The 24,961-nt window shown below is 41.2% G+C and overlaps 1 protein-coding gene across 1 annotated transcript in view; it reads right to left on the bottom strand.

Moving 5' to 3' along the window:
* CREBBP (CREB binding protein) overlaps window positions 1-24,961 on the bottom strand; it is a 128,936-nt gene that overhangs the window by 92,696 nt on the left and 11,279 nt on the right. Inside the window, exon 2 of the mRNA XM_068565397.1 lies at window positions 11,783-12,495. Coding sequence (XP_068421498.1) covers window positions 11,783-12,495 — 713 coding nt within the window. The remainder of the gene's footprint in view (window positions 1-11,782; window positions 12,496-24,961) is intronic.

Consider the following 24,961-nt stretch of genomic DNA (forward strand, 5'->3'; position numbering starts at 1 on the left):
AGACATGGGGGTGGAGAGAACAGGAAAAGGGAGGAATACAAAGGAACTTTCTGGGGTAATGAATATGCCCTGTATCTTGATAAGGGTATGGGTTACATGGGCATGAGTTTTGACAAATCAAACTGTAACACTTAAGATCTGTGCATTTCACTCTATGTAAATTATACCTTTAAAAATATTAATAATGAAAGTAAAACGATAAAATATTTAAAAAATTAATACATGTAGGTCTTTAACCCCAGATCCTAATTGTTGACCTTTAGTTAGAAAGTAACAAAGCTGATTGGTTTTTCTTACAAGTATACTCTTCAAAGTAGTCACCCTGGAGACATCAAATCAAAGTACTCAAAGTTGCTATTATGCAAAACATTCATTCAGTTTGTGCTACAGAAAATAATCAGTTACAAAGTTAACTGGAAAAAAAAGAAATATAACTCCAACTTGGACTTTAAAAAGAGATAGATAATTATAGATAAAAGACTGCTAGGGAAAACATCAAAAAGTTAACACCAATTATGAACTGGGTGATAAGATTATGGTTTCGTCTCAAAACTTCCAATTTTTGTACAATCAACTATTTTTATTACTAGAAAATAATTCTCTGAAAACAGTAGAAAAGCAGTCTCATTATCACTTCAAATGTGATTATCTCAAATCCTTTATGTAAGAAAGCACCTAGCCAGCTAACTAACCAATCTTCTCTGAAAGTTTTTCAGTAAACCCAGACACTGTGCTAAGAACTATACATACACCGTCTCATCTAATCAGCACAATTCTATGAGGTAGGTATTATTACTATCCCCTCTTAATCTATACAATTCTCAAAGGCAGATACTATTATTATCCTCATTTAAAAGACAAACAACTAAGACCCAGAGTGATTATATTATTTTCCCACAGCTAATAAATTAGTGGAGACTGAACTTGAACTGAGGCAGCTTACTCCAGATCCCAACCTCTGCTCTTAAGCACTTGGCTGTACTGCATCTGGGGAAGGCAGTTTGAGCTGCTGAAGTGGCTGCTGCTGCTACTAACGATGATGATGATGACGACAACAACAACAATCACAGGAGCAGCAGCAGGTCAGTACAATCTGCGGGTAAAGCCACTAAATAGACATATACAACCTCATTTAATCAAAAAAATTAAAAAATAAATTCATGGATAATTATCATGGGAAGTTCAGTACATCCTGAATCACATATTCTCCATTAAAGTCATGATACAATTATTGAGCCAGTACAAGACTGCTTAACATTTCTACCAAAAACCTGTGCCTGGGCTTCCCTGGTGGCGCAGTGGTTGAGAATCTGCCTGCCAATGCAGGGGACGCGGGTTCGAGCCCTGGTCTGGGAAGATCCCACATGCCGCGGAGCAACTCGGCCTGTGAGCCACAATTACTGAGCCTGCGCATCTGGAGCCTGTGCTCGGCAACGAGAGGCCGCGATAGTGAGAGGCCCGCGCACCGCGATGAAGAGTGGCCCCCGCTTGCCACAACTAGAGAAAGCCCTCGCACAGAAACGAAGACCCAACACAGCCATACATACATACATACATACATACATACGTACATAAAAAGAATGTAAGCAGACAAGAATAGCATTAAAAAAATAAATAAAAAATTTAAAAAAAATAAAAAAAAAAAACCTGTGCCTACAGGAGCTATATAATTATCACACAGCACACTGTATTAATTCAAAGCTTTCAACCTTTTCATTCTATAAACTGACCATTTACTTCCATTATGATCTTTTTCAAAAAGGCCAAATTAGGATTTACTTAATAAAAAACTTCCTTGTTTCCTTTGCATTATTTCAAGGATCAGATGAGATGACACTACATGAGAAAGAGAAAAGGATCAGACAAATGTACAGTATTATTTCTCTTGCTATTGAATGTCAGAAATTTCCAATTATCATTCCAAAATAGAGAAGGTGAGTCACTTATTCTGAACAGCCAATTTGGCCCTACTCCTCTCTTACTGACCATATGCGGCTAATCTATCCCTTCAGCACGCCAATTCTCGGAGTGTGGTCGCTGATCAGCACAACCACGGTCACCTGGGAGCTGGCAAGATAAGCAGATTCTCAGGCCCCACCCCAAACCTACTGAATCAGGAACTCTGGGGAGGCCCAGCACCCTGGGTTAACAAGCCTGCAGTGCCTGTGCTGGACACCAAGTCTGAGAACGACCACTTTATCTTATCTGACCAAAATGTTGGTTGACTGGATCCAGGGGGGTCTGGATCTAAAAATCAAAACCTTCACCCCAGAACTCCCCTGATGGCACAGTGGTTAAGAATCCGCCTGCCAATGCAGGAGACACGGGTTCGAGCCCTGGGGCGGGAAGATGCCACATGCTGTGGAGCAACTAAGTCCATGTGCCACAACTACTTAGCCTGCGCTCTAGAGCCCATGAGCCACAACTACTGAGCCCTCGTGCCACAACTACTGAAGCCCACGTGCCTAGAGCCCGTGCTCCGCAACAAGAGAAGCCACCGCAATGAGAAGCCCACGCACCACAACAAAGAGTAGCCCCCGCTCGCTGCAACTAGAGAAAGCCCACGCGCAGCAACAAAGACCCAACACAGCCATAAATAAATAAATAAATAAATTTATTTAAAAAAAAAAAAAACCCTTCACCCCTCAGGGAGAGCTCTACGGAAAGCTAGCTCCCCGTTTTCTGACCACTTTCTAAAAAAAGAACAATATTCCAAAAACCTTATAAAAAAATAAGCCCTAATCTAACCCCCTGTGAAGAAGGCTTACCACACAAACTATTTTGGTCCCTTATTTCCAATACATTACTTATAAGAAAGGACTGAAAGTATTTCTAAGGCTGTAAAACCATTTATCAACCTCAGAACTATAAAGAGTCTGGACCCCTTGCCCAGATACGTCACAATACCTTCCTCTTTCCACCAGTGTCTGGCTTCCCTCTGCCACCTTCTCTGTGCAGAGCAACAACTCTCAATACCTCTAGCCAGGAGAAGAACTTGAGTGTACGGCTTCCAATTCCCACTTAAATTTATCTTTATTTTTTTTTAAAAGAGATTTATTATTTATTTATTTATTTATTTATTTATTTAATTTCTTTTTGGCTGCGCTGGGTCTTAGCTGTGGCACATGAGGTCTTCATTGAGGCGTGCGGGATCTTTCATTGTGGTGCGTGGCTCCTCTCTAGTTGTGGCATGCAGGTTTTCTCTTCTCTAGTTGTGGCACGCGGGCTCCAGTTGAGGCGCACGAGCTCAGTGGTTGTGGCACGTGGGTTTAGTTACCCCGCGGCATATGCGATCTTAGTTCCCTGACCAGGGATTGAACCCGAGTCCCCTGCATTGTAAGGCGGATTCTTTACCACTGGACCACCAGGGAAGTCCCCTTAAATTTATCTTTAAATATCTTTTTTTGCTTTCCTCCTAAAAGACAAGTGTTTGGGTTATTTTCTGTAGAAAACTAGAGCATGCTACTGAAAAGATAACATATGAGGTTTCCTACTGTTGAAATGGGGGCACACAGAATGAAGGGAACAGAGGGAGGCTGAGTAACTTTCCACGATCACACAGCATAGCCAGGATCGGATCCCACGAAGTCTGGCTAAGGGTCTCTTAAATCACTAACCCGTGCAGCCTATTCTTGGATCAGTTTTACAATCTATATTTTAATAAAAATTCTTTTTATCCAGGCTTTACAATTAATTAAGAGTTATACAAAAATTCTTACAATTTTGGACTTTCCTGATGTTTGTGGTTATTTCTACTTTCTCATTCCTAATTTTGTGTGACTCTTAAAGAAAACATTTAAAATAGAAAACATAAGCCATTTCAACAACATGGCAATAACGTTAACATGGCATGATATGTTTAATGAAATAATTTCTCCTCTCCATTCTGTGTGCCTCCATTTCTAATCTGTAACATGGGAATTGTACCCACTTTATATTTTTTAATGAGAGTAGAAGTTACACATTTTGAGTTTTTCTTCAGAATAAAAATATATTTAGACTTTTCTAAAAGAAAAATATATTGACTCAAGAGACCAATAGTCTAATGGAGTATTGTCAAAGATCTTAAGTCACCCTCGAGGAAAAAAGCTTCAAGCCCATACAGTTGTACAGATGGTTTCTCAGTTCTTCAAGGAACAGATCATTCAATTCGAAACTGTTCCAAAGAACAGATGTGAACAGCTTCCAAACTCTTTCTGACCAAATTAACACAACCCTGATATCAAAACCTGACAAAACACAAAAAAAGAACTACAGATCAATCTCACTGTTGATTAGTGAGAAGCAAAAATTCTAAATGAATGCTAGCCAATAAAATTCAGCAAAACATTAACTTTCAATTTCACAATTACAGAGATGGTTCAGTTGGATAGTAGGAAACCTACTGAGATAATTTGTCACATAAATAAAACAAAGGAGAAAAAAAAATCACAGGGTAACCACTATAGATGTCAAAAGGGAATTTGATAAAATCCAGCATCCAATAAATGAGTAATAGATTACACCCCAATTTTAAAAGATTGAAAACCAAAGCTCACATTATACTTAATAATAAAACATTACATACATCTCTATTTAAGTCAAATACAAGACAGGGATGCCCAAGAGCATAAACACTGGTAGAAATACTGCCAAGAAGACAAAAGTATCAGTAAGGCAAAAGATGACTGCCTACTAGGAAAACCCAAGAGAATCACCTGAAGAAATATTAGAATAAACAAGAGAACTCCATAAAGTGGCCAGATTACCAAGTTGACATGTATATATCAACATCTTTCCTATATTAAAACAATAGTCAATTAGGTAATGGAATAGAACAACTCATCTCTAATAGCAATGATAAACCCATTAATACATCCAGAAACAAACTTAATAAAAAAGGTGTATTACCTATATAAAGAAAACTATAGTATGCTTCTGAGCAACATAAGACTCCATAAAAAGACATACCTTGTATGTACAGGATAAGACAACTTGGAAAGCCACAAAACTGTTAGAATGTCAAAATCCCCCTTAAATGGTTTATAAAATTCAATATAATCCCAATCAAATCCCAAGACTTTTGTTTGATTTTTAGGAATCTGAAAAACAGTCCTAAAGTTTATTTGAAACAGAGGTTCTCAACCCCGGCTGCCATGAAAATCATCTGAGGAACTATAAACTATATCAATGCTCATGCCATGCACCAGAGATTCTAACTTAATTGGTCTGCAGTAGGGATGAGGCATCACATTTAAAAAAAAAAACCCCAGGTAATTTTGATGCACAGACAGGGTTGAGAACCATACATCTAGAAGAGTATCTTATAAGGACAGCAAAGAAAATACTGGATTCTTGAAAAAGAGTGAAAGGCAACTGGCTCCATCATATGTTAAAATTCATTACACAGCTAGGATAATAAGTTTCTGGCACAGAATAAAGATCTGTGAAACAAAAGAAAAAGTCCAGAAATAGACCTAAACTCTGTATATTTGAAAGCTGAATAAAATATATACCAAAAATGATGTCACTGCAGTGGGGGGAGGGGGGAGGGGAAAAGCTGGATTAGTAGTATCTAAATAAATGGTACTGGGATGACTATAATTTGGAAAAATGTATATAGCTAGATTTCTGTATCTCACTCAAGCCAAAATAAAGTCTGAGTTAAAGATCCAAGGTATAACGGGAAAAAATACAGAATATTTCATAATTTTGGAACAGAAATGCATTTCCAAACATGACGTAAAACCCAAAAGCCATAAAGAAAAAAAATGGATAAATTTGTTTCTATAAAAACTGAAAACATCCATTTGGTAAAAACTCCGGACTATCATATTGTTAACCTATGTGGCCATTCTCCTGGTAAAACAGACTTTAGCAAATAAAAAAGGGGGAAAAACTTTCACTCATTAAAAGACTTCAGCTTTTTTTTTAAATTATAATATTTTCAGTCAAAAAATTGAACCATTTCATATTTTTAAATTATTATGCTTGATTTTGCTTCTCCCATCCTGCTTTATGCTTTTTGTTTCTAATTTTTTTGTCTTTAGACTTTAGCTTCTAATATACAAAGAATATAAAGAACACAAACCAACAAAAAAAAAATGGGAAACCATGCAACAGAAAAGTTGACAGAGAATATAAGCAACAGCAAAATACAAATGCCCATGAATTTCTGAAAAGACATTCTGCCTAAGAGACAATCTGCCTAAGAGAATGGCAAATCAGTAAAAGAATAGTATCAGTGTTGGTGAGAATTTGGGGCACAGGGACTCATTCACTTTGGTGAGGGTGTAATTTGCATAATGTTTTTGGAGAGGATCTGGCAATATCTATGCTTATCAAAAATGTCAATATCCTTTAATCCAGAAATTTCACCCCCAAGAATTTATCCAGCTGATACACTCAGCTGTACAAAGATATATATATAAGTCAAAAATTGTGATAGCAGCAAAACACTGGAAACAATCTAAATGTACAGATATTGGGGCACTAGTCCTATAAATTAAGATATAGCCAAATCAGGGACTTCCCTGGTGGTGCAGTGGTTAAGAATCCGCCTGCCAATGCAGGGACACAGGTTCGAGCCGTGGTCCGGGAAGATCCCACATGCCACAGAGCAACTAAGCAAGTTGTGCACCACAACTACTGAGCCTGCACTCTAGAGCCCGCAAACCACAACTACTGAGCCCGCGCGCCTAGAGCCCGTGCTCTGCAACAAGAGAAGCCACCGCAATGAGAAGCCCGTGCACTGCAATGAAGAGCAGCCCCCGCTCGCCGCAACTACAGGAAGCCCGTGCGCAGCAACGAAGACCCAATGCGGCCAAAAATAAATAAATTTATTAAAAAGAAAAAGAAAAGATATAGCCAAATCAAGGACTACTACTGTACCATAGCTAGTAAGAAGGACTGAGAGCTCTATCTAACATGGAACAACTTCCAACTTACGTTGTTCAGGGGTGGAAAGGAGGTGTATGTCTACATTTATACATGGTGGGGGTTGGGGGGGGGAGACACAGAGAGAGATGTTATGCCATACTACTCTTCATGTTTAGAAGAGATATCTACACACACACACACACACACACACACACACACACACACACACACACACCCCCTTTCTATACCTCTATATATACAGACCATCTCTGGCAGGATAGATAAGAAATAGTTGCCTTTGGTGAGAGAATTTGGGAGAATCAAGGGTCAAAAATTAAGGGAGACTACCTTTTCAGTTCTTATCCTTAGTGCTATTTTTAAAAAATTCGGCTGTTAGTTGTTAAACCATGTGCATGATTACTTCTAAAAACAAAACGTTTAACAAAGTCTTTGACCCAGTAACCTCACTTTTCAGAATTTATCCCATGATGTGTGTGGATATGCCTACACAAGGATATATTCACTGCAGCACTGTTTGTACTAATGGAAAGTTAGAAACAATCCAAATGTTCATCATCAGAGGAGTACATAAATTATGGTGCATCACAAAATGCAATACCTTGCTATCAGTAAAAAAAAAGGAAAAATCTGCACACACACTGGCATGGAAAGGCATCCAGGGTATATAGCTATGTAAAACAGCAATGTGCTTATGTACTGGGTTGGCCAAAAGGTTTGTTCAGTTTTTTCCTTTTTTTCCCCATAAGATGGCTCTAGTAGTGCTTAATTGTCTTTAACTTCATTTGAAACAATTTTGTTAGATTGTATTGTAAAAGCTGTCATGTCAGCGTGCATTTTAAAAAAAACATTAAAATTGGTGAATCTTTGTGTAGCCATTTTAATACTGAGGATGAAAGAAAAAAGCAAAATTTTTGGCATATTATGCTTTATTATTTCAAGAAAGGTAAAAGCGCAACTGAAACGCAAAAAAGGATTTGTGCAGTGTATGGAGAAGGTGCTGTGACTTGATAGAACGTGTCAAACGTGGTTTGCAAAGTTTCGTGCTGGAGATTTCTTACTGGATGATGCTCCAGAGTTGGGTAGACCAGTTGAAGTTGATAGCGATCAAACCGAGACTGAGAACAATCAACGTTATATACCACACGGGAGATAGCTGACACACTCAAAATATCCAAATCAAGTGCTGCAAATCATTTGTACCAGCTTGGTTATGTTAATCGCTTTGATGTTTGGGTTCCACATAAGTTAAGCAAAAAAACCCTTCTTGACCATATTTCTGCATGTGATTCTCTACTGAGACATAACAAAAACGTTTCGTTTTTAGAACAAATTGTGGCGGGCAATGAAAAGTGGATACTGTACAATAATATGGAACGGAAGAGATCATGGGGCAAGCGAAATGAACCACCACCAACCACACCAAAAACTGGTCTTCATCCAAAGAAGGTGATGTTGTGTGTGTGTGTGTGTGTGTGTGTGTGTGTGTGTGTGTGTGTGTGTGTGTGTGTGTGTGTGTGTGTGTGTGTGTGTGTGTGTGTGTGTGTGTGTGTGTGTGTGTGTGTGTGTGTGTGTGTGTATCTCCCTTGGGATTGGAAGGGAGTCCTCTATTATGAGCTCCTTCTGGAAAACGAAACAATTAATTCCAACAAGTGCTGCTCCCAATTAGACCAACTGAAAGCAGCACTCGACAAAAAGTGTCCAGAATTAGTCAACAGAAAACGCATAATCTTCCATCGAGATACCACAAGACCACATGTTTCTTTGATGACCAGGCAAAAACTATTACAGCTTGGCCGGGAAGTTCTGATTCATCTGCTGTATTCACCCGACACTGCACCTTTGGATTTCCATTTATTTCAGTCTTTACAAAATTCTCTTAATGGAAAAAATTTCAATTCCCTGGAAGACTGTAAAAGGCACCTGGAACAGTTCTTTGCTCAAAAAAAAGTTTTTGAAGATGGAATTATGAAGTTGCCTGAAAAATGGCAGAAGGTAGTGGAACAAAACGGTGAATACGTTGTTCAATAAAGTTCTTGGTGAAAATGAAAAATGTGCCTTTTATTTTTACTTTAAAACCGAAGGAACTTTTTGGCCAACCCAATAGTTTGGTTCCATTTCATACTAAAAAAGAATCTGTGTTAATATATCTGTATAGATAGAAGTGGTTATCTGTAAGGAGAGAGGGGCTGCTCTCTTTTACTATTTAAATTATTTTATAGGAAATCTGCATTTCCTTTGTAACAATAATTTTTAAAACAAAATTACCTTTTTAAAAAAGTTTCTTGGGTTTCCCTGGTGGCGCAGTGGTTGAGAATCTGCCTGTCAATGCAGGGGACACGGGTTCGAGCCCTGCTCTGGGAAGATCCCACATGCCGTGGAGCAACTGGGCCCGCGAGCCACAACTACTGAGCCTGCGCGTCTGGAGCCTGTGCTCCGCAACAAGAGAGACCGCGATAGTGAGAGGTCCGCGCACCGCGATGAAGAGTGGTCCCAGCTTGCCACAACTAGAGAAAGCCCTCGCACAGAAACGAAGACCCAACACAGCCATAAATAAATAAGTAAATAAATAAATAAAAATTAAAAAAAAAAAAAAAAAGTTTCTTTTCCCAAGTGCATTTTAAAATCTTATTCTGCTTAAAATGAACTTGTCTCTTACTCCTACTATTTGTCCACCACTATTAGTTCTTTTGTCCCAACCAAAGGCCATGACAACCTTTCAAAAATGCCAGTTCCCACTCCTCCTTCGCCATCAGCCTCTTCAGGGTACCTACAGGGGACAGAGATGGCTGCCCCCAAAGCACTAATGTGGCTCACTTTCCACATAGTGAGCACTAGCTAAGTGTCGTTGGAAAGAAAGATCACTCTGCACAAAGGAATGAAAAAGTTGGGCAGAGGAACATGGAGTGAAGAAGACATTATCAGCAAAGCCCAGACTATAGGAAACCCCCAGAACAAAAAAATAAACAAGCAAAACAACTAGATTCTCCTACAAATACGTTGTAAGACTCCTAGAGATTAATAAGTTCTTAAGAGCCATATCAAGTGAATAAAATATAGGTTATTCAGAGCTGGGGGGAAAAAGTCTGTAATAACAAATCATGACATATGCAACCACTGGAAATCTGAATATTTAGTGGACATTGATGACATGAGGAAATCATTTATTTACATGTGAGAGTGGCACTGTGCTCAGGTATGCCAAGTCTAACTTCTAGGAATATATATATATTCTATCAATGGCTCTCCAAGTGTGGTCGAGGGATTCAGTCCCTTTCAGGGGTCAAAACTATTTTCATATAATACTTAGACATTATTTGCCTTTTTTGCTCTCATTCCCTTACAAGAACACAGAGGAGTTTTCCAGAGGCTCTGTGACATGTGATATCACTATACTTAACGGCTACTGGAATGTGTGCTTGTGTTTTAAAATTCTGTTTTAGTATCTAATGTGGCTAATATGGACAGATATATCCACGTTTTAAAGAAGTCTCCTTGGGACCCTCAATAATTTTTAAGATTACTCAGGAGTCCTATGTCTACTTTTGCCATGTGACTTAAATTCTCCAAAACAGTTTTTTGTAACTGGGCAGCGTGGACAAGAGTGATGAGTGAATTAGGAAGGAACAAACATCAATCTATCCATGAACCCTAAGCCCACAGAAATCTTTTCTCAACCCAACTCCGAAAGGCACATTCACACACAGACCCCTCTTCAAATGCCAGGGACAACTAAAAATTAAGTTCATATTCCCCCTTAATAACACTTCAAAAGAGATAAATGCAATTTTAACGTTTGGAATTACTTCACCTTTACTTAAGTGAAAAAAAAATTCCTCTTCTTACCTAAGCCAGTCACAGGGTTCACAGCTGTCACCTAATGCTCGCATCAACCTTGTGGGGAAACTGTGCTCTACTGTGATCTCTCCCTTTCCCTTATTTGGGAATAATCAAACCCAAAGAACAGGCCAAACTGTTTTACTGTTCTGGAATCTGCTGTACCAAATACTGCCTGAAACAGGTGCACTGGTGGCTGTAGCTGAGAAGCCTTTTCTCAGTGCATCTCGGTGTTTGGTGCTCCAGTGGGATCAGCCCGCGCTCTTTCCCTTGTCAGCTCTCGCTTTCCCAGTGGTCTCCTATCTACCCTGGCATCTGCCTTCCCTGTTCTCCACATTCAGTTCCTACATGACACACCAGTTGCAAGGCCTTTCCCTGGAGCAGAGCTCTCAACCCCGCACAGGCGTCACACCATCTGGAGTCAGTAGCTTTGCACTTCTAACAAGCTCCCAGGTGATGCTGATGCTGCTGGTTTGGGGACCCCACTTTGAAAACCCTTGCTCTGAGTTTCCTCTGGGACCCGAGGCCCCATGCTGCCCCCTGGCTCTGCCATGTTATCTCTTCCCTGTTAACCACGGCAGGTAGCTGACCAGCTTGGAACCTAGCTTCTTTGTTGGTAAAACGGAGACTGTGACAAAAGACACTTCATCAGTTGGTTGTCAAAAGGGAAGGGCATGAAGAGTTAACGACTTGGTCGGCTGCGTGAAGTGAAGGTAAAGAGCCTTTACCGGATTCACTGATGCAACAAAAAGCTGATTCCCAGCAGAAGCTGCCTCTTTCAACCATGTGGTTCTATTTCCACACATTCTCCTCAGAGGCTGAAAACTGGTTATCAGTCCAAACTCATTCCCTAAAGTTTCAACTGTCTGACATGCAAGCTAGCCTACCGCTGGTTTCTTCAACAATTCCCACTTTAAAGGCATGGGGCAGAGATCCGTATCCTGGAAAGAAGGGCACTAAATACCAAATCTGTCTCTTCCATATGGGAGGGGCAGGAGGAAAGCCTAAAGGAGGACAGGAATGTGCCCCTGGTTAGTAGGAACAATTCAAAGCACCGAAGCTCACTTACCTTGCTCATGCCTCCGGCTTGCGCTGTGTTCAGTCCTGCATGACTGGCCATTTGCGGTGAAACTTGAGTTAACGTCTCAGCCAGCACGCTGCTCGCGGCCCCCTGCATGGCCGGAGTAGCGTATGGAATTCCAGCTCCCCTTCCTCTGCCAGCAGCCCCAAGAGATCCATTCATGACTTGCGCCTGCCCTTGCTGGGCCGGGTTCATTAAACTATGGCCAGAGTTACTATTGAGGAGGCCTGGGTGGGTCTGGTTAAAATTAGCATTCATGCAGATCCCAGGTCCCGTCTGTGACGTGGCAGGGCTGCTGGTCACCAGCCCCACTTGCTTTTGTGCTTGCGGATTCAGTGCTTGGGAAGCAGGGGGAGTGGGCCCAGAGGTGCTGGCTGCCTGTTTGGGCAGGCTGGGGGCTGAAGAATCTCCCTGGTTCAGAGGGCTCTTGCCCATGGCACCCAGACTGGCCATGTTCGCACTGTTCGGCTGCCCCTGGGCCTGGCCTCCGAGGCCTTGTTGCACGGGGCTGCTGGCGCTCACATTTCCTATTCCTGGGTTGATACTAGAGCTGCTGCCTCCTCGCAGAAGCTCTGACAGTTGTTTATGTTTGGAAGCAGCATCTGGAACAAGGTTCCCACTGTTTAAAAGGCCTAATTCTCCTCCATTGGGGATCAGCTCATCGGGAAGATCATTTTCCAAGTCAAACAATGATCCAAAATCTAGAAATTAAACAGAAACGGAAATGAGAAACTAAGCAACCATAATAGCTCTCCAACTGTCATATGTTACTATGATCTTAACCTAAAGGGGCGTTTAACGTGGAACACTAGCACGTCTTAACAGTAACATCAAAATGATCTGAAAGTTCATTTGGGAAAATAAAACAGGAAGAATATTTTTCAAATTCTGAAGAAGGGAAAGTTAAACAGAGATAAGAGGAAGGCTATGTAAAATGATAGATTTTATCATATATTCTAAAACAATAATTAAATAGTGTAGTATACGGCAAATGCAGATATACAAGTTAAAGGAAAACAATGGAAATTTAACTAGTTCACTGAATCAGGATGTTAAAATGCTTTATAAGAACGTATGTGTGTAAAATAGTAATTGGGCATCAGGTTAGACGAATAGTAATTTGAGGAAATTAAAGCCTAGCCTTAAGTGATTACATATTTGAAAGGTAAATTATCAAAAAACCCCAACCTTAACAGAAAATGAGATTTCTCAAGGTGCTGAAGCTACAGGAAATGAAAATAAAGACATACATAGAAACTAAAAATAATTGAAAGTAAAAGAAAATAGGAGCTTAAAAAATACTTGAATTATACAGAAAGGGTTAAGGGTCAATTTTACAGAAAGATTCTAAGCACACTGAATCCCAAGAATAAATGCACAACGGACATAAGCAGGTAAGTATCACAAAGGAAGATAAAACAGTAAACAAAATAGACCATCCTTCCTAGTAATCAAGCATGAAAATTAAAGCAACTCCTTTTTTCCAGTCTCTCTCAAAGTAACACTTCTCTAATGTGGCCTATATATGTCATCTCTAGTTCCTCACTGACCAAGCACTGTCCAACCCACAACAACCTGGCTATACATGCAAGTACAAAGGACAAGATATGTACAAATACATTCATCATAGAATTACCTGTAACATCAAAACAAATGCAAACAATACCCAGAGGTAGTTTAACCTAGTGGTTATTACAACTCTAGACCCATACTGCCACCATTTGAATGCCAGCTCTGCTTCTTGCTCCCCACTTACCAGCTGTGGGACCTTGGTTAAGTTAGAGTTTCTGTGCCTCAGTTTCCCTATCTAGAAACTGGGAGTGATAATGGCTACTACACCTCATAGGGTTGTTGTGAGGAGTAAATGAATTAACAAATGTAAAGCACTTAAACAGTGCCTGTGGATGCTAAGTGTTCAGAAAGTATTAGCTATTATTATTACTGTTATCCAATAACAAAGGTTTGATAAATTGCTGTATAATACTATAAAACACTATACATCTATTAAAATAATTATGAAGACTGTACAAATACAGGAAAATGTATGTTATGTAAAAACATGCAAATGGAAATTGTACGCAAAATAGCACACAGAGTAAGATTAGAACTAAGGTACGTGCATGTGGGCAGTAGCTGGAAAGTAATATGCCAAAATTAAGAGTCGTAATGGTAAAATGGTGGGGTGATGTGTCCATGTGGCTTTCTAAAAAATTTTTAAAAGCCTCTCCCCCTCCCACCACCCACTTTTAGAAAACTGAAAATCTTTTTCTCCATGGCGCAAACCCTTCTGACTGCTTCCCCCAACAACCTCCTCGGCTGGCTGGCCGGGATGTTCCTTTTAGGAAGGGCAACACCTTCTCAGGCAAGGAGCAAGAACCGCCACAATCACCTTCCCCCTTCCAGGTGACACAATCCCAGCTAAGGGAACTGAAGGCAAGTCAGCCAAGACAGTTCTGGAAAAGGTTTTCCTTCCTAATGGTAAGGGATGCTCAGAAAAAGATCTCCCTTTTCCTCACTGGATCTCATCATGGGACTGTGGCAACCCTCTTCAACCAGGAGAGGAGACGCTGTTCACACACTAAGGATGGCTGCAGAAAAAAATACAAGCACCTGGGTTCATGAAGCCACCTCTAGGCTAAATTATCCAACTCTGGAAGCCTCCCCATCTTCAGACTTCTCGTAATGAGAGAAAATACATTTCCTATCATTTAAGCCATTCTAGCTGGAGTTTAAGGTAACTTGCAGCTGAAGGCATCTTATCTCCATCATGTCTATGAAGTTCAAACTCCTTCACACGGCACATCAGTAGGTGGTCCCTGCCCACTTTCCAGCCCTTCTTTCCCAGGCACCTCCTGATGCACCTCCTACCTTCCAGCCACAATACCGTGAGCCAGCACATGTATTAGCAATCTTTTTTCTGGGTGCGCTCTCTCTCAGTCTAGAAAACCCCACATCCAGCCCTCCCTCAGATTAAACAGTGACTATGAAGACTTTCTGTAGGCTGCCCCTGCAGAACTGACCAGTTCCTTTTCAGCCTCCTGAGTTCTCTGTACATACATGCCTCATAAACCACCTCGAACACATACCCATTTCTTCCTGCCTGACTGTAAGGGACTAGATACTCCTTGCAAGTGCATATACACATACTCTGTTTTGTAGAACCTGTGAGAGTAGCTGCAGACACCATGAGCCCTTCCTCCCAAGTACTTTACTGTGTGCCTCCTGAGAACACCCTTTACACAGCGCAATACATTTATAAAATTCAGGAAATTTAACATTGATACAACACTTAATATACTGATTGCCCTTACTCAGATCTGGCCAGTTGTTTCCCAAAATGCCCTTTATCACACTTATTTTTCCTGATCTAAAATCTGATTCTGGATCCCAGCGTACTTAGTTGTCATGTCTTTGTCTTCTCCTTTATTCTAGAAAGGTTCCTCACACTTTGTCTTTCATAACTCTGAGATTTCTGAGGAGGGTAGGTCAGTTGTTTTGTAGAATGCCCCTCAATTTGGGGTTGCTTCCTCACGATTACAGGACACTTAACTATGAAGAGACAACAGGACTCGACTCCTGGATACAGCAAACAGCTCTGAGAGAACCACTGACCAGGGCGTGCTGCTGGCGACAACCCAGCTCCTGTGTTTCCAGGTGGCTTTGTGGGTTCCATTCCACAGCTTTTATGCTATTGTATTGTCCTGAACCTGGAGATTCACTAAGATCTCCAGACACAAAGACCACATGAAATAAAGTAAGAACAAATGAAAACAACACTCCAACATAACTAACATTTCTGTTTGTTGCCTTCCAGGTTCTGTCCACATGTACACACATTTTTACTCAATAATCTCATTAAAAAAAAAGAAATCAGTGACTTCCCTGGTGGCGCAGTGGTTAAGAATCCGCCTGCCAATGCAGAGGACACGCGTTCGAGCCCTGGTCTGGGAATATCCCACATGCCGTGGAGCAACTGAGCCTGTGCGTCACAACTACTGAGCCTGCGCTCTAGAGCCCGCGTGCCACAACTACTGAAGCCCCTGTGCCTAGAGTCTGTGCTCTACAACAAGAAAAGCCACCGCAACGAGAAGCCCGTATGCCACAACGAAGAGTAGCCCCCGCTCACTGCAACTAGAGAAAAGCCCATGCGCAGCAACAAAGACCCAACGCAGCCAAAAACAAATTAAAAAAAAAAAGAAATCAATGTATGTGTGTGTTTAATGTAATGCTTCTTAATCTATGAACGTGAAAATGAAACTCATTTAAACTAGAAAACGGAAGTCGTTATGATAGAGATCATGTTTCCTCCCTATCTGCCGGGGAGGAAATTAGGTGTCAAGCACTATAAACCAGAAGAAGAGACTGGGCTACTAATATTGTACACGTAAAGCTTGGAACAACCTGCTGACGCTCCCCTGACTGACTCTTCCAAGAGTCCCAAAGCACTTTTCCTAGGAGAGGGCAGACAGGCCAGGACAAGAGCAGGTAAATGCAGAAGAACATGGTCTCTAGTCCAGTGTAGGAACTGGAATCGGAAATGGAAATGCAAAAACAACACTCACAAGTGGAACATAGGAGTTCAAATCCTGTCTGAATCTATTAGCCCTGTGTCTTTGGGCAAACTGCTTTATCTCTGTGCCTTAATTCCCTCAACTGTAAAACAGGGACAATGGTACCCCAGGGCTACACGATGAAAGCAGGAAAGGAGTGCTCTGTGCCACAGATACTGGTTATTTTATTCTATCCTGCACAAAAACTTTCTTACCTTTAAAAATTCACCCAGCGTGCTGCCATTCTCCAATTGACTGATTTTCTTTAATGGTTTAGTCTTGTTCTAGTCCAAATGCACATGCACTCTTTACGTTTGTAGCAGGCATTATGTCTGCTTGTGCTCACTTTTGGTTTTGGTTTTTATTGGTCTGCCACAATTTGTCCACCTTAACCACTTTTTCTCATCCTGTTTCAGTCCAAGCACATCTCACAGCTGTTTGGGCTCAGAAAGGGTTGACAAATTCTGCTATGTCCTCACCTGTGCAGTCCAACTCGTATGAACCTGTCTACAACCACATATATGACGTATGGCTCTTTTAACAAAGGGGTTGTGTAGGGCTTGAGGAAGGCACATCCATACCCACACCATCACCCTTTTTCTCACCATTACTTTCTCCTGTTCTCTAGTTCAAAACAAAACATTGATAAAAGAGAGCGAAGCAGGAAAGCCAGGCTGTTGCAACATAACACAGCTGTGCTTTCTACACACCAAGTGTCCCAACACACAGGTTGGGTAATACCAATCTGAATCATCGGAAGTTCCTAAAATTCAAGATTGAGCGCCACCACTTCCAATCCCAGGTAAATTCCTCTCTCTTCACCAAGTCACCGGGGGATGGACCCAGGAGAGAGCAAAGCTGAGGCTGAACGAGATTCGAGGACACCCCACTTTCCAGGGGTTCACCCTTAGCAGAAGACGAGCTCCGTCACACAGCGAACAGCAGACAGCCTGTCACACTGCCACCGCTGGGAACAGGAATTCTCTCTTCGGGGGCTTCCTGGCTGCATCCAGGAACTCGAGATAGAACATACACATTTGGGGGAGTCACCCTCCAGTCACCAGCTCCCTGAGGAACCACAAATGACTCTTCCTGGTTTGAAGGCACTTAGGGGGGGCGGGACTGAACCTCTTCCCTCCCCTGGTCTCTGCCAGGTCTCACAGAGACCTGCCCGAGAGCCCCTTTCAATTAAGCTGACCTGAGAAAAGAAGCTACGAGCTCCCCAGTCTCTATCACACTCAGGCAAGGATGGGGTGCCCACAGCAGCAGCTTAGGAAGGAGAAAGTCAACCAAACTTGGCCCGCCTCAGGAACGGAAGGTCTTCATCACGTGCAACCACGAGGGGCCTTTCCCTTCTAGACCACACACAGAGACCTTGGTCCAGGGGACGGTCACACCAAACACTGACACACATGCTGCAAGACCCATTCTTACGCATCACGATCAGAAGTCAGAATTTCACCTTAAACAAGGAATGAACTACTATCAAGTAGGCTGAAAAAAGCTTTTCATTTTACAAAATCAAATACCAGGCAAGTGACTGACTCAATCCGTCCAGTCAATAACATCCGAAAACAGTTTTGTTTGAAAGACTTTTTTCAAATGCAACAGCTAAACAAACCATCTAGAAAACACATCTTCCCTCAGGTTTTCTAAATTCTTCTCTTTCTGTCATAATACCTTATTTTCTCCTTTGAATTGCATTTGGAGCCCCAAATTCTCTGTATTGGCAGAACTGATTTTTCTCTCAAAACGTGTACAAACCAGTTTATCACACCTCGTATCGGCCAGAAGTATGAACTTTTCCACACTCTACAGACATAATGAATGAATCTTAAAATCATATGATCAACTTCTTGTTACAACTCATGAGGCTGTAAGTACCTCGAAAGCAGGGATCCTGTCTACCCAGCGCCTGCCATACAATGCTTAGCATATAGAAGGCCCTCAACAAACATCTGCATGCTGAATGAGAGAATGAATTACAGAGTGCCAGTTACAGATGATACACAATATCAATTTTAACAAGTTACTTGTCTAGCCAAAGATATCAAGTAGTAATCTTAGCATCTATTACTACTTTCCTAAAATAGAAACAAAGAACAAAATTCAACAATGAATTTTCTTGAAATGTTACATTGTTCTACTCATCGTTCTCTTTACACCTCTTTCCTGCTGCCTATCTTCCAGAAAACCAGCCACGTCTATTTCACTCTCTGGCTACACCTCAGCATCAATGACCCTCTATCCTATGGTTGATGCAAGGATTAAATGGCATGATGGAGAACGAGAGATGGTAGTGTTAGAAATAAACTACGTAAGAGTTTAGATGCTGTTTTGTGTTCATGTTTCTCTACTTCTGAGCATGAAACTCCCCTCCCACAGATATCCTCTCTTCCCCACTCACCCCTATTTCTATCTGCAGTCTTTATTCCCTGTGAAAAAGGTCTGCTTTCTTTAGAGTTTTTTCAGAATTTCTCTACATTTTCTTTGGCATTACTTGCACTATAACCATGACTACTTAAATGCTTCTCTTAAACCTTTCAAAAGCTGAGCACTTTTACTTATCAACCCTGGAAAACTTTATAAGAAGAATTTTTAATTCCTGAGTCAAAACTGGATACAAAAAAACTTGACCCAAAAAGGGTAATGCATCCTGAAACAGCTCACATCTAAAGATGAGGAATCCATAGAATGGTAGACATTTTCACAGGGTTATAAGTCTTAGATGACCTGGAGACCATTCTAGGTCTCTTCAGTGCATTTATTAATATATACTAATTAGATACTGACAACACAGGAAGCACAGTCTGGGGTAGTGAGAAAAGTACCCTGCCAGAGCTTAATTCAGGTCCATCTCTATCACACACTCCTCCCTCCTATGTGTGCTTCCTCAGATCTAAACTGGAAATGAAAACAGTACCTGCCCCTAGGATCACTGATGAAGGAATTAAATCACACAATGTGTATACAGCACTTAGCCTGTCATGCAGTAAGGGCTCAATAAGTATTAGTCATTATTATCACTATCACTGTCCCATCTTCCAAAGTTGCTATGAGGACTGAATGATACACACACATCAAGGACTGGCACCCTATGCCTGGTACAGGGTTCGTGCCAACAATCATCTTTTCTGTAAGGTAAAGCCCTAATAATCTGACGATTCTACTACAATTAAAGCTTACTTTGCTTTGAAAATTCTTGGAGATTATGCAAATAAATAATGGAACAACTCTCCAACAATGGAGAATTAAATTTTTTTTAAAGGAAAAGGCACTGTTTTATTGGCATTTATGCCATTACAAATAAACTTTATCTAGGCATTTAATCAAGTTCCTAAAAGACATCTATTATTTTTTTTACAACAATTATTAGGAAATAATTAAAAGCAAATTCTTTCTAAAACCTTCTGTGATTAAGGCTTCTTTTATGCAGATACATAAATTAGTATAGAATGGGGTTTTACTTTATTCTAAACAGTGATTTTACATTGAACAAAAAAATATGTCCTTCCTCAAGATCACTATCTGCTTAAGAGTCAAAGTGGGGTTGGCTGGGCAACCCACCTCCTCCCAGGCCTTCCTCAGTGGGAGCAAGTCCCGGCTCTCAGGCCTTCGTTCTGTGCACAGCGGACTAGGCTCACTTGAAACTTGAATAAAAGGATTATAGACAGCCCTGAGTGGAAGTTCTCTGTCACACTGGATCCTAAATCAGGAGAGTCCTGGAATTGCAGCCAGCCTCCTATCCTCATGTGACTCACTTAGAGGTTCCCGGGAGATGCCATTCTCAGAGAGCTAGGACAATTTAAAGTTTCCTGAGTGTGGTTTGTGTGCTGCCTCCCTCAGCCCTGAAGGGAGGAAAAAAGCCTCCCTGGGACAAAAGTGGGAAAGAAGGTACTGTCACAGCAGCAACCACCACTAAACCAACCATAAACCACCCAGCAGCCCCGAAACACAACCAGGTGGTTTGGAGTAGAAAGGGGCTCACTGTTCTCCACCATCACGGCTGAGAAGGGCACTGGGACCCAGGAGGCACTGCCTAGCCACCCTGCAACCCAACTAAAAGTCCTAGAGGAGGAGGAATGTGGGGGCTGAGCTAGGATTCAACCTCTGCACCCTAACCCCAGGTGCTGGGCCACCTCAGACTACCTGGCCACAGTGTAAGTACAGGAAAGCAGACAGCCAGAGACCAGGTCCCCTGGCCCAAATGCTGGGAGCTGTAGCTGGCAGGCAGCAACACCAAGTCAGGAAGAAGGGGTAAGACCTTCTTCTGGACACAGAGGTGTCAGTGTACAACATATGGAAGTGTGTGGGCTATCAGAGAACCCACAACAGAAAATGAATGCATGAAGTCCAGAAAGTACACCAACATCCAGACAATGAAATATTATTCAGCACTAAAAAGAAATGAGTATCAGGCCATGAAAAGACATGGAGGAATCTGAAATACACGTTACTAAGTGAAAGAAGGCAATCTGAAAAGACTAAATACTACATGATTTCAATTATATGACATTCTGGAAAAGGCAAAACTATGGAGATAGTAAAAATAATCAACAATTGCCAGGAGTCTGCTTTTTTTGGGGGGGGGCAGGGAGCTGGGGGAGAAATAGGAGGAATACAGGAGATTTTTAGGGCAGTGAAAATACACTGTGTGATATTACAATGATGGATAAATGCCATTATACATTTGTCCAAACACAGAGAATGTACCAAACCAAGAGTGAACCCTAAGGTAAACTATGCACTCGGGATAATTACGATGCATCAATGTAGGTTTATCAACCGTATCAAATGTACCACTCTGGTGGGGGATGCTGATAATGGGGAGGCTGTGCATGTGTGGGGGCAAGGAGTATAGATGGGAAATCTCTGTACCTTCCCTTCAGTTTTGCTGTGAACCTGAAAGTGCTCTAAGAAAATTAAGTCTTAAAGGAAAAAAAAAAAAAGCATGCCATTAGATTACAGATAAATCACAAGCAACTGAGAGGTACAAAATGATAGAGAATCACAAGCGGAAGAATAACTTGAGTATTTATCAACTATATTAATAACTAACATACAAAATATCCAGTGATGTCTATGCTGGGTTTAAGTGTGCTGCTTTTGAAGCTTTAAGGATCCACCAACACACAAGCTCTTGGAGGACAGTTTGATGATATGATCAAAATTACAAATGCATATTCCTTTTAATCATTAATTCCATTTTTAGGAATCTGTTCTATAGATATACACATAACTGTGCAGAGCTATTCATTAAAGCACTGTTTGTGAGGGGTCAAGATTGGAAACAGATTAAATCAATCATGGCACATCTCACATAACAAAACTAGCAACTACAGAAAGAGATAATAAGAAAGCTCTCCATGTGCTGCTGTGTACAGGTATGTAACCACGTGGACAGTATGCTGCCTCCAGTAAGAAGAAGGCAGGAAGGGGGCAAGGGAGCTAAGAATAGGCTGTCTGCTTGAAGAGATAAACCATGGAGGAGAGCATAGGGAAGGAGGGGGGCTCTCACTCTACAGCTTTGTGTCCTCTGATTTTTGAACCATGTGAGTGAACTTCCTGTTTAAGTAATTAAAGAAATTGATTTTTAAAAGGCAGCCCCTGGGGTGTCCAGGCCCAGGTGATTAGCTTCAGCCCAGGTGATAATACCTGGAATGCTTCCAGATGCTCCTGGCTCCAGCTGGAGTGTTTACGTTTGAGGATGAAATCTGAAATGGGTTCAATACTAGTTTTAAATATTTTTAGTATTCAAATGAGCTTAAAAGGCAGGAAAATAAAAAGCACTTTAAAGAAGGATTTTTCAAAAATACTATTTTTTTCCTAAAGAAATGTGACAACCTACATATCATATTTTGTACCCAACGCAGTAGTAAGGTACATGTTGCTCGCGTCAGGAAAGCTGACATTATTTCAATGTACTTGGAGAAACATTAGTTGGCTGTCAGGTCTTGTAGCTTCCAGCACATCAATGAAGAAACCTCTAATAAAAGGATTCTGTTACCCACTACTGGGCATATACCCTGAGAAAACCATAATTCAAAAAGAGACATGTACCACAATGTTCACTGCAGCACTATTTACAATAGCTAGGACATGGAACCCACCTAAATGTCCATCAACAGATGAATGGATAAAGAAGATGTGGCACATATATACAATGGAATATTATTCAGCCATAAAAAGAAATGAAATTGAGTTATTTGTAGTGAGGTGGATGGACCTAGAGTCTGTCATAGAGTGAAGTAAGTCAGAGAGAGAAAAACAAATACCATATGCTAACACATATATATGGAATCTAAAACAAAAATGGTTCTGATGAACCTAGGGGCAGGACAGGAATAAAGATGCAGACGTAGAGAATAGACTTGAGGACACGGGGAGGGGGGAGGGTAAGCTGGGACGAAGTGAGAGAGTAGCACTGACATATATACACTACCAAATGTAAACAGCTAGCTAGTGGGAAGCAACTGCATAGCACAGGGAGATCAGCTCGGTGCTCTGTGACCACCTAGAGGTGCGGGATAGCGAGGATGGGAGGGAGGTGCAAGAGGGAGGGGATATGGTGATATATGTATACATAGAGCTGATTCACTTTGTTATACAGCAGAAACTAACACAACATTGTAAAGCAATTATACTCCAATAAAGATGTTTCAAAAAAAAAAAGATTCTGTTAAAAATCAGAGCTTGTGACAAAGGAAGTGATGATTGGACACCACACTAACACACAAGCATATTTTCCCATCTTTGGACGACACCTCTCAGTTAATTTACACTTTGTTCAAATCATTCTTGCTAAAGGTCTAAAGGTTTTGCAACAGGAATTACCCAAAACTCCAGTTCTCACCATTTAACAGATTCCTCTAACCACAAATACTAAAGATGTTTTGCTGTGGATCTGATTTACTTTTTTTTTTTAAATTTTATTTATTTATTTATTTATTTATGGCTGTGTTGGGTCTTCGTTTCTGTGCAAGGGCTTTCTCTAGTTGCGGCAAGCGGGGGCCACCCCTCATCGCGGTGCGCGGGCCTCTCACCACCGCGGCCTCTCCTGCTGCGGAGCACAGGCTCCAGACGCGCAGGCTCAGCAATTGTGGCTCACGGGCCCAGCTGCTCCGCGGCATGCGGGATCCTCCCAGACCAGGGTGCGAACCCGTGTCCCCTGCATTGGCAGGCGGACTCCCAACCACTGCGCCACCAGGGAAGCCCTGATTTACTTTTAAACTAGCTTTTCTTTCTTTTTTTTTAATTTTTAAATTTATTATTTATTTATAAATTTATTTATTTAATTTATTTTTGGCTGCATCGGGTCTTCGTTGCTGCACTCGGGTCTTCTCTAGTTGCGGCGAGCGGGGGACACTCTTCATTGCAGTGCGTGGGCCCCTCACTGCAGTGGCCTCTCTTGTTGCGGAGCACGGGCTCCAGGCGCGCGGGCCTCAGCAGTTGTGGTGCGCAGGCTCAGTAGTTGTGGCACGTGCACTCAGCAGTTGTGGCACACAGGCCCAGCTGCTCCACGGCATGTGGGATCCTCCCGGACCAGGGCTCGAACCCATGTCCCCTGCATTGGCAGGCAGACTCTCAACCACTGTGCCGTCAGGGAAGCCCAGTTTTTTGTTTTAAAAATAATATATTTATGTTTTTTTAAAAAGCATTTGGAAGACTATAAAGTGAAAGTGGAGAGCCCCCAGCCCCCCACTCCCAAGGAAAACAATTTTCAGGGATTTCCTTCTGAAAATACCCAATGGACACATTAGTATATATCTTTTTACCTCTAAAAAGGATCTAATTATCATTTCTGTTCTCCATCCTGACTTTTTATTTAATGATTCTCAAACTTATCTTCCATCTTAAATACCCATCACTCTCCCTCCCCAGATTTACAATGGCAAAGGACTCAGCTACTCCTCTTCTGAAGGACTTCTGGGTCACCTTTAGTGTTCTGCAATATCTAGATTAATTAACTAAATTAATAAAAAGGTCTGGAATTAATATGAATATTCTTAGAAGTCCTACCAAGCAACAGATTGATTTTTACCTTATCTATTGTACTTGGCGTACAAGTAGGTTGTTAAGCTACAGACATTTGTATGTCAACTAATAAGGTGGTTAATAAAAACCACAGGTTTAAAGAATCTTTTCCAGAAGCTGGGAAACCATAAACAGAACTTTGGTGTGAACCATGGTTGCATGATGTGCAACATGATGACAGTAACAAAACCTCTAATACTCTTCAAGATGAAATTACTTTTTAGAACTTCAGTTCTTCCTATTTAAAAAGTGTAGCAAAAACACAAAAATCATTCTGTGTTATTTAAGTACAGCACCAAAACATTTTACCATTTAAAAAAAAAAAAAAGGATTTTTAGAATGAAGCCTGCTCTTCAAATATTAATACTTCTTACAGCTCTGAGATATTTATCAGTCTGAAATGCACCTATAGTGGAACAACATATATAACATGTCACTTTGGGAAGAAGGAGTAAAGAGAGACGGCATGTGCTTACATACACAGCGTATGTCTAGCATGATATACAAGAAACACTAGTTGCCTGTGGGGAGGGGAACTGGTTGACTCCGTAAACAGGAAAGGAAGGCTTTTCACTAAAGTCTT

Source organism: Eschrichtius robustus, chromosome 16 (genome assembly GCF_028021215.1).
Source record: "Eschrichtius robustus isolate mEscRob2 chromosome 16, mEscRob2.pri, whole genome shotgun sequence".
Taxonomy (NCBI): domain Eukaryota; kingdom Metazoa; phylum Chordata; class Mammalia; order Artiodactyla; family Eschrichtiidae; genus Eschrichtius; species Eschrichtius robustus.